The sequence below is a fragment of the Candida pseudojiufengensis genome (genome assembly GCF_024610245.1).
Source record: "Candida pseudojiufengensis strain CBS 10847 chromosome Unknown scaffold4, whole genome shotgun sequence".
Classification (NCBI taxonomy): Eukaryota; Fungi; Ascomycota; class Pichiomycetes; order Serinales; family Debaryomycetaceae; genus Lodderomyces; species Lodderomyces pseudojiufengensis.
In genome coordinates, this window is record NW_026261529.1 from 61,381 (window position 1) to 72,362 (window position 10,982).

General features: G+C 29.4%; 4 protein-coding genes across 4 annotated transcripts; 2 read left to right on the forward strand and 2 right to left on the reverse strand. All coding sequences in view use genetic code 12, as the record gives it.

Moving 5' to 3' along the window:
• Positions 1-1,300: 1,300 nt before the first annotated feature.
• On the reverse strand, positions 1,301-3,634 carry KGF55_002739 (metalloendopeptidase; the record flags this gene model as incomplete). The annotated part of the gene is made up of 1 exon (XM_051757456.1): positions 1,301-3,634. One exon carries the CDS (start codon positions 3,632-3,634, stop codon positions 1,301-1,303), a length of 2,334 nt encoding a protein of 777 aa, XP_051614180.1.
• A 304-nt stretch (positions 3,635-3,938) lies between these two features.
• On the forward strand, positions 3,939-7,025 carry PKH3 (protein kinase; the record flags this gene model as incomplete). The annotated part of the gene is made up of 1 exon (XM_051757457.1): positions 3,939-7,025. The coding sequence occupies one exon, from the start codon at positions 3,939-3,941 to the stop codon at positions 7,023-7,025; it is 3,087 nt and encodes a 1,028-aa protein (XP_051614181.1).
• Positions 7,026-7,237: 212 nt separating this feature from the next.
• KGF55_002741 (tetratricopeptide repeat protein) lies at positions 7,238-9,352 on the forward strand (the record flags this gene model as incomplete). Its single annotated transcript, XM_051757458.1, has 1 exon — positions 7,238-9,352. One exon carries the CDS (start codon positions 7,238-7,240, stop codon positions 9,350-9,352), a length of 2,115 nt encoding a protein of 704 aa, XP_051614182.1.
• An 84-nt stretch (positions 9,353-9,436) lies between these two features.
• On the reverse strand, positions 9,437-10,978 carry NOP5 (RNA-processing protein; the record flags this gene model as incomplete). The annotated part of the gene is made up of 1 exon (XM_051757459.1): positions 9,437-10,978. One exon carries the CDS (start codon positions 10,976-10,978, stop codon positions 9,437-9,439), a length of 1,542 nt encoding a protein of 513 aa, XP_051614183.1.
• Between the last annotated feature and the right edge of the window lie 4 nt (positions 10,979-10,982).

Sequence of the window (10,982 nt, forward strand, 5' to 3'; positions counted from 1 at the left end):
TATTTAATTTTGCTCATAATTATTTTTTGGTCTTTCTTTTTACACAAAAACACTAATAGAAGCAAATTGCAGCAATTTTATTCATTTTTTTGATCAGGTAAATCAAATACAGAAAGATAAGATTGGGTGGAGGAATGATAAGACAGACCATAGTATTGTGCAGAAAACGTTCATTTCTACTGATATGCTTCTAATTTGCTTGAAAACAGATGATGAAGGGTTGGTTCCTTAGTTTTATTTTTATTTTTCCTTATTTCTTGGTGTTTCTTTCTTTTTTTGTTTTATAAATAAATTTGAAACACTAAACTAAAAAAATTTCGCTTAGTATTAACATCTAGAGAAAAGTAAAAGAAGTTACAAATGGTAAAACTAAGAATGACCTACAGCTTACAATTGAATGAATGTAACGCTTCATTAAGAAATACTATAGAGACCTTATATCAACCATCAGTGGAATGAATAAAAAAAAAGGCAAAGAGTAAGGGAAAATAAATGTACGAAAAAAAGTACCTTCGGTAAAAGAATCATTCAGCTCTTCTCCAATTTTAAAGTGAGTTTGGTCCTAAGCTTTTAGCGCGTTTTGTTCAACTATTTAACAAAGAGGGTTAGTAAGCTTTCTTTTTCTTTTTCTGTGGGTGATGATGATAACTCCTCTTTTAAACTTTCAACGGGCACTTGACTCATACTTGAAACAGAAAAGAATTCCGCTTTGGAGTAATACCGTTCAATAAAAATCTTACGGCAAACCGGCTGATTCCTTACGGACTTTTTCAAAGGACGAAAAGCCTTTTTTCCTAATATTGTTTGTGGTTACATTGCAATTCTTTGAATAAAAATTTTTCGTTCTATAGACTGAAGTTTTATAATTAAAGTTTAGCGAAGGGCATTTTTGACATATTTTTATTTTAGCGAATTTTGTGTCACGATGGGAATGAAATATAGGGTGGGTTTGTAATTTTTGACCTTTGTATGCCGTTACTTCATTATCTTCATATTGCCTTTAAACGAATTTTGCCTTCAAAAATAATATGTCTCATAAGGTATTTTAGAGCATCAATGTAAAGTAATGTCTCATATTTATTGAGTTGTTTCAAATTATCCGAGTTTTTTTGTTGTTCCCAATTGTAAACGATTCTAATCTGTCGGATCAATAACGGCTATTCTTTGACAAAAATTTAAGGCCAAAAGTAGTATGAACCGCCAAAAATAAATGAAAAAAACTTGATAGTTATGCAATAAATAGTTTATATTCGTATTTACAAGTTAAATTAGTCTACACTATACTTATGTAGTCTAAGGTCTATAAAGTTAAATCTTTCCCAATTATTTCCATAGCATTCAGATCTCCCTTGGATAATTCTTTTATATTTAAAGCATCACTTAAACACAACCAAGGATCTTTTGTACCACCCCATTTTAAAATATCATTTTTATATTTTAAACCAGAATTTGAATTAAATGGATCTTGGGCAAATAAATTTTTCCATAATTTTTCTGCTATAGCTCTATCTAATAAATAAGAGTAATATACAGAACCATAAGAAAATAAATGAGGAAATTTTCCATGCCATGTTGAATAAATATCTTTAAAAATTTTTAGATTTGATTCAATTTCATGATAAATTTTAGTTGAATTAATTGATTCATTTTTTTGTAATTGTTTTACTATATTTTCATTATGTAAAAATTGATCTAGTGTTGCCATTTTACTTTGCATATAAGTTTCACAAGATTGTAAATAATTTTTATTTTTAAATGCATTTTCTAAAAGTTCTATTGGAATTGATTCTCCAGTTTTATAATGTTTACTTATTCTGCTTAAGACTCTTAAATCTTTACTAAAAGATTCCATTAAAACAGAAGGAATTTCAACAAAATCAGTTGCACATCTTGTACCTGATAAATTATGTAATTCAGTTCTACCAATCATTGAATGCATTGCATGACCCATTTCATGAAATATAGTATCAACTTGATCTAAAGTTAACAAAGTTGGTTTATTTCCACTAGGTAAGTTAAAATTACAAACTAATGAAATTATAGGTAATTGATAATTTTCTTTTAAATCAATTTGAACTTTTGAATTATAATCATCAATATTTTCCCATTTATTAATTCTTCTTGAACAAACTATTGTAAAATGAGATGGTAAAACTTTATTTGACCAAAAATCAAGATATAAATATCCTAATATTTGATTTTTTTCATTATCCATGACTTTTAATTTTCTAACATTTAAATTATCCCAAACTTCTCCATTTAAAGTTTTTTCAGGTATTAAACTTATATTATATAATTTTAAAAATAATTGATTTAATCCTTCTATAACTGTTCCAATTGAAAAATATTCAGATATTTTAAATTGTAATTCAGGATCTTGTTGATTTTGTGATTGAATTTTATTAATTAAATAATCTCTATCCCATGGTTTTAAATTATTTATAATTTCATCTTCATTAAGTTTATTATTTGATTTTGAATTTAAATTTTCATTTTTTATTTTACTCAAATCAAGTAATTCTTCATTTACAATTTTATTTTTTAAAGATTTTTGTAAATTATTTAAAAATGACATAACATTTTTTGGAGATTTTGCCATTTTATGTTCTAATTGATAATGAGAATAAGATTCATAACCTAACATTTTTGATAATAATGCTCTATAAGATATAAATTTATTTAATATTTCAATTTGTTCTTTTGATGAATTATGTAATGAAATCCAAATTTTTTTTCTAATTGAATCTGATTTACAATTTGTTAATATTGAAAATGGTAAATTAGGAATTAATGGTATATAATAAGAATTTGGAGTTTTTGTATGACTATATTTTGATTGATATTGTAAAATTTCTTCTTTTATCATTTTATCTTCTATACTATCAAATTCTTCTTTTGTTATTTCACACCAATAAGAATCTAAATTATTCATTTCTTTATTAAAATGAGATCCTAATAATGAAATTTCTTGAGTTATAGCAACAAAATTTTCTCTTGTTTGAGGATCCATATGAATTCCAGATCTTTCAAAATCTTGTTTTAAATATTCTCCAACTTTAATTTCTTCATCACTCAATTTTGTAATTAAATTTTGAGAATTTAAAACTTCAATTAAATTATTATATAATTCAACATTTGTATTTAATTGATTCATATATTCAAATACTAATTCATGAGTTTGTTGAGCTGCATTAATCCATTTATTACTAGGGTGAACAACTCTTATAAATTCTGCAACATCTATAACTCTACATAAAATATCTGATAATTGATCTAATTTTTTAATATAATTTAATTGATTCTTTTCATTTTTTTCTCCATTACTCATATCCTCAACTAATTCTTTTGCTTCATTTAATGAAATTTTAGAAAATTCAATTAATCCCGATGGATTTGATAATAATTCATTTTTAAATAATCCAGTTTGTTGTGATGTATTCTTAAAAGAAAAGGGAGATAAACTTGTTTTTGAATTTTCATTTATAAATTTATTAAAGTATTTTTGATTATCAAATATTTTTGTTAAATGTGATGGTTCATATGTGAGTCTATGGTATGATGATTTGGTAAAATTTCTAGTTTGGGTTATTGATTTTAAATCATACCGTAGTAGTCCTCTTATTGTTATCTTCATTTAATTGGGGACTATTTTCTTACGTTCTACAACACATTTAACTAGGCTCTTGTGGAACTGTTACGGTGCTGCTAAGATATTAATGGTCTCTTAGTGTACTATAAAAATTTAGATTTACGACACACATGTAATAGAAATTAATTTTTACAACACATAGAAATCTCGATCTAAACAAGAAACTTAAAATACCGGTTTATTCAATTACATCCTTCACCAACTATTCTACTGTCCTACTCAATTGCTATTCAATTTTAAGATCATATACAGTGTAATTGGGTGTATCAACAAATGAAATAAATAGATAATGTCCATCATACCCAATCATTCATCAATTTCTACGAATAATAGATCAATCAATCAACTATCCTCACAATTAGCTCAATCTAATATACAAAATAATAATTACTTACAACAACAACAGCTGCCCCAACAACCGCAACAGCATCAACAACAACAACAGCATCAACAACAACAACAACAACAGCATCAACAACAACAACAACAACAGCATCAACAACAACAACAACAACAGCATCAACAACAACAACAACAACAGCATCAACAACAACAACAACAACAGCATCAACAACAACAACAACAACAGCATCAACAACAACACCAGCATTCTCTGCATCCTCAAAACCCACCTATTATAAAACGAAAGTCTGCAAGAGATTATCAATTTGGTGCAAAAATAGGTGAAGGATCTTATTCAAGTGTATATTCAGCAATTGATAAACAATTAAATAAAACTTATGCAATAAAAGTACTTTCTAAAAAACATATAGTAAAAGAAAATAAAATTAAATATGTTAATATAGAAAAAACAACATTACATAGATTAGGTCAACAACATCCAGGAATAGTTCAATTATATTATACATTTCAAGATGAATCAAGTTTATTCTTTGTATTAGATTTTGCAGAATATGGAGAATTATTATCAATTATTAGAAAATTTGGTTCATTATCTGAACAAGTTTCAAAATTTTATATATGTCAAATAATTGATGCAGTTAAATTTATTCATCTGAAAGGAGTTATTCATAGGGATTTAAAACCTGAAAATATTTTAGTTGGACAAGATTTAAGTATAAAAATTACTGATTTTGGAGCTGCAAAATTATTAGGAGAAAATGATGAATATGGAGAAAAAATTGATTATACTTCTTATGATAAAAATGATGATGAAATTAATACTTCAAATATGAAAGATAGATTAGGTTCATTTGTTGGAACTGCTGAATATGTATCACCTGAATTATTAAAAGAAAATATTTGTGGATTTGAAGCTGATATTTGGGCAATTGGATGTATATTATATCAATTTTTCAATGGTTCTCCTCCTTTTAAAGGAAATACAGAATATCTTACTTTTCAAAAAATTATAGATGTTGATTATACTCATATATCACCAAAACCATTACCAAATGATGTAATAATATTGATAGAGAAAATATTAGTATCAGAACCAAGTCAAAGATTAACAATACCAGAAATAATGTCTTCTAATTGGTTCAGAGATGTTGATTGGAGAGACGAACGTTATATTTGGCATAGAAAAGCACCTAAATTTGAAAGTTATAATTCAAATGGTTCAATTCAACATGCTCCAGTAACTTTTAAAAATGGTTCAAATAGAAATATAAATAAATCAAATTCATATCAACAATTACAAAATCAAATTCAAAATTCAGATTTTGGATTTTTACCTTCTGTTACAACAAAAAAATCTTATAAACCTCCTACTATTATAAGAAAAAATACTTCTCCAACTAAAATTAATGATATAAATATGTCAAATAATTTTCAACAAAATACACTGCCAATTCAAAAACAAAATATACAACACTCAGTATTGCCTAATCCAGTGCGGCAACCAGCATTCTATCGACAACAACAACAACAATTCAACAGCAATAACGGTAGCATTGGAATTAACAACAATATGAATTACAACAACGCAAATGTAATAAATACTAAGTCGAACAGCAACAATAATAACAATAATAACAACATTAACAACATCAACAACAACAACAACAATAATAATAGTAACATTAACAACATCAACAACAACAACAACAATAATAATAGTAACAACAGCAACAAGTTTGGTAATAATGGTGTAAACAATAATAATAGTGTTTACTACAACAACAGCAATAGCACTAATGGCTCTGTAAATAGAGTCATGGGATCACAACCTTCTTCAGATCCAAATTCCCAACAGATTAATAATCAATCACCAAATTTACACAATATAAGGACTAATACAGCATTTCAAAGCGCAGCAACTACCCCATCTTCGTCCCAACCCCCGACATCTCAACCCACTCAACCAGCTTCAAATGTAAAACCTGCATTACTGTCTCAACCATCATATACTCAATCACCACCAGTTTCATCTTATTTCAAACCACCAAGGAAAAGTCAATCCCCTCATACTAGCCCAAAATTAGAACAACCAGAACAACAAGATTCTGTGGCCTCAAATGCTGCTGCGGCTGCTGCTTTTGCAAGTCAACGACAAAAACAGAAAACTTCACCAACTCCACCAACGGTCCCTATACCTATCAAAACTAACTCATCATCCAATGTGAAAACAATTAAATCAAAACAAAAACACAAAACTACTATACTTAATTTCCGAGAAATCACTTCATTACTCAACCCTAATGAGAAAATATTGAAAATGGATTTACTTCATAAGGTAAATTTGAGGAAAAGAAGTTTAAATACAAAATATGATATATTAGATGATTCAATATTGGAACAAATTATCACAGAGAACAAAAATACATTGGATCAAGATAAGAAATTAGTCTTAGCAATTGTTACAAATATGGCAAGATTATTTTTTGTTGAATCATCATTAGAAGTTATGATGGTCGACTTGAAGGCTAACAAAGGTGCTGATTGTTTGATGTATGATTACGAATTTGAATCTGATGATGAAGACGAAGAACAAGACAAGTCTGATGATGTTTCAGGATATTTAATCATTGAGTTAGTGAAAGATGGTGGAGATTTAATCTTCCTTGAACAAATAAATAATGAATCAAGAAACAAACTTTCAAATATCATAAAAGTAGTAGATAAATCGAATAGGGAAGTATTCATCGGGTCAGCTCATGGATGGATTGATTGCTTATTAATCGCTCGTGATACTTCCTCAACAGTTGCAGCACAACGAGCTTCAAATACAGATCTGAATACACAACGAAAATCCTCGTCATCATCACCTGGTATTAATAACAATTCAAAGCGACAATCTAAAAGAAAACTGTCAAGCGATAATAAATCAAATAAATCTATAACATCTCCAAAAATCAATCAACCAAACCACTTTGCAGCTGCTGCCGCTGCTGCAGTTAATCTCTCTAAATAGATAGATACGTAATGTTTGATACAGCAGCTCTTTAGTCTCTGGTAATAATGTAAACTCTTCGTCTATTCTAAGTTATTATTTACGATATCATTAAATGTGAAACAATTATAAATCAAGAATGGGAAAAAAAAAATTACCAAACGATTTTTTGATATAGCGTGCTTATTTTTATTTACAACCAATATAATCAACACCAAATATCAATAAGAATCATGTCTGATGTGGAAAGTTTGGGAATCGACGTGCATGTGATCCTGTATTTTCTAAGGCATGGTTTCAGGCAATACTTGATATACTTTCAACAAGATTTGAAAGAAGGATCTAGTCTTATTTCAATTGGATCACACGATCCAGCATTTGTAAACTCATCATTAAGTCAAGTTATTCAACAATTAAATAATGTTGGCCTCATTATTAATTCTGATACAGGAGAAAATCATCTCACGTTAATGTTAGATAGATGGGTAATCAATGCAACAGTAAAAAAGATAGGAAGTATATTAACTGGAGAGAATATAAACTCATTTGAATTCCCAAACGTTCAAACAGCAGATTTAATTGCAAAAGTATTACGAAATAAGGAGTTAGAATCAGATACACCTGAATGGGATCGAGTTTATTTTAAAGTATTCCGAATGTTCAATTTAATTTTAGAAAAATATCCTGAGCTTCAATTAATCAACAACAGCCCAAATTTAAACATTGCATTATATTGCTCAAATTACATTGATCGAATTGCAGGTCTCATAAATGGGGATTTTCATGATTCTTTTGTCGCGGTTAGCAAAATATTAAGAAATGGGTATGAAGGAGAAATACCGTTATTATCATTTGTAAAAAATTTCAACTCAACATTTTTAACCACTATACAATCATTAATATCGGGTCTGCACAACAAAGAAAAAATACTAAATTCTCAAAAATTTAATGAATTGAGAGAAAAAGGAAATAACTTGATGTCATTTCAATCTTTCGGTCAAGCTATAAAGGTATACACTGAAGCTTTAACTGTTACTCCAGAAAATTATACTGAGGAAGATGCTCAAATACTCACGAATAGAGCAATTGCATTTATAGGGCTTAATTGTGTTCCAGAAGCTATCGATGATTTAAATGCGGCAATTTTAGTCAATAAAGCTTTTACACCTGCATGGACTCAATTGGGTTATTGTCATTTGTATATGGGCAGTGGTTTAATGGCATTACAATGTTATTTGATTGCTCTTAAATGTGCAACGGGATATATACTTCCTCCAAAATTCCCAAGTCATGATACTAAAACAGCTGATGAATATAGGGAAGTGACACAACAAACTGTTTTACCACAATTCATTGAAAGATTGAGTGCAGCAATTGCCTTAACAGAAAAAAGAGCTTATCAGCAAAGAGTTAATGAGCTCAAGATTAAAACCATTGTCAGTGAAGTTCGAAAAATTTTAGCTCATTTAAGAGCAAATTGTCCTGAAGGAGATAGAGATTATTTTACATATTTGCCAGTTTATCGAGATTCTACCTTGAGGAATCTTTCAGAAAGAGCTAATGCAAGTAGACCTAATATATTAACTCCTGAAGTTAGTCAGAATATGTTGGCTCGAAATGGTATGGAAACAGCTACAATAACACAAATAGATACTATTCCCCATACGAATGATGCTCCCAGAGCCACAACAGCAACAACTACAGTAGATGTCACAGCAAATACTAATACTGAGAATGAATCCAGAACTAATGTTGTCACTGGTACTGATGGTAATGGAAATCCGATAGATGATATAAGAGAATTTATTAATAGATATGCTTTTGACAATAGAGGTAACGAAGGTACCAGTTCCAATAATAATAATTCAACAAATATTGGACCTAACAGGACATCACAAGACGAAACAGGAGGATCAAACAACTCACGTACAACTGAAACTCAACAAAATCCAAATCCAAATCCAAATCAACGTCAAAATCTACCCAATGAACCTACCAATATTACGAGTATGATACCGGAAGCAATCCTCCAAGGTTTAGGAAATGTATTAGGTCCAACTTTTTCAAATACTTTTGATCGTATTAGGAATTCAGGAGGTGGTTCTACTACTGCTGTATTTGTCAATGGAGTGGATGTGTCACAAAATCCGAATCAAAATGCTAATCAAAACATCAACCACAATCGAAGCCAGAGCCAAAACCAGCCTTCAGGCGCTCAAACGAACCCAAGTACTACACAACCTTCAACAAATCTTGAAACGACAAGCAATCAAAATCACTCTGATCATGAAACGACAAACAATCAAAGTCAATCAGATCAAGATGTTGATATTCAAGATTTAGACTAAAAGAGATCAAATCGCTATCAATACCTATTTCCTTTTTTAAATTTTATTAATAATGTACAAACCTCATGATAAACCCCCTTAATTTTAATCCTTCTTTGACTTTTTTGATTTTTTATCTTTTTTCTTTGATTTTTCTTCTTCAACATCATCATCATCTCTTTTCCTTTTCTTATCCTTTTTATCTTTCTTTTCTTTTTTATCTTTCTTATCTTTTTTACTCTTTTTATCTTTCTTCTCTTTTTTATCTTTGGATTTTTTCTCTGGTTTTTCTTCAACTTCTTCAGTTTCAGATTCTTCATCATCTGAATCAACAGTTGCAGCTACTGGTGCATCTGCATCTGCATTATATGCTCTAGCTTCTGTTATATCTATTTTAGGTTGTTGTCTACTTACTTTTGATGTTGTTCTCAAGTCTCTTCCTTCTAATTGACTTAATCTTCCCTCAACTTTAGCTCTATTTTCTAATCCAAAATCATCCGAATCATCTCTTTCTTCATCAAAACAATCGTATCTTACTGAAATGGCTGCTTTTGCAGCTAATACTCTTGCAATTCTTCCTTTATTTTTACCTGTTGCTTGTCCTACTATTGATGCATGATATATTATACCATATTTTGGTGTGTCATGTTTAGTTTTCAAGGCTCTGAATAAAGCCTTTTCAGCTCCTAAGATTTGTATGGTTGATGCTGGTGCTTTGGCTAAAGAAAGTAATGAACCGGCATGTGCTATGAATCTAGCTCCAACTAATTCCCCTACCATAACAGTCAAATTTGGAGCAATGGCTCTCATTCTCGAACTTAAATAATTTGATAATTGTTCTCTGTAAGCTGCGAGGTCAACAATTTGTTCAGCTAATGCTTTAATGTTATTTAAATCATCTTCTGTGATTTCTGTACCCATGGAAACTTCAGCTGCAGTTTTAACTTGTTCTTCAATTTCTTCTGGTAAAATTTCTGATAATTCAATTTCTGCTGCATTTGATCTTACACCCATTGTTAAAATAATTCTAGCGTATGCTACTGAGTCGACGACAATTTTAGCCAATTCTGGAAAATGCCATCCATACCACTCTTTACATCTCATTGCATATGTATTTAATTCTTTATCTAAATCGTCCAATAATGCAATTGCTTGAATAATCATAGTGTCAACTTTATCAGCTGAAAATTTTAATTTATGACGACCTAAAGAATGGGCTAAACCTAATGACATTTGATTTAATGCTGAATTATCCAATCCAGGTAATAATTCTGGTAAAAATTCTTTGATAGCTCTATGTAAATCTAATGAGGCTGCATCTGATACGACTTGAAAATTTAAACCTAATTTATTAATGGCATTTCCCAATTTAGTTTCTGAAACAATTAAAGTTGACTTTTTGTCAGACTTTGAATCTTCCAAGAATCTTTTTAAATTCTCAGATACTTTACCTTCAATTATAGCATTTGCTTCTTCTAAAGCATTTGCTGCACTTTGAAATTTTTCAAATCTATGGATTTTAAATTGATCAGTTACTTTTTCCAATGTGTTTAAATCTTCAATCAATGACGATGATTTGTGGATTTTCTTATCTGATGCTTTCAAAAGAGCATAACCGGCTGCTGTTTCGGTTAAAACGTAAGCCATTTTG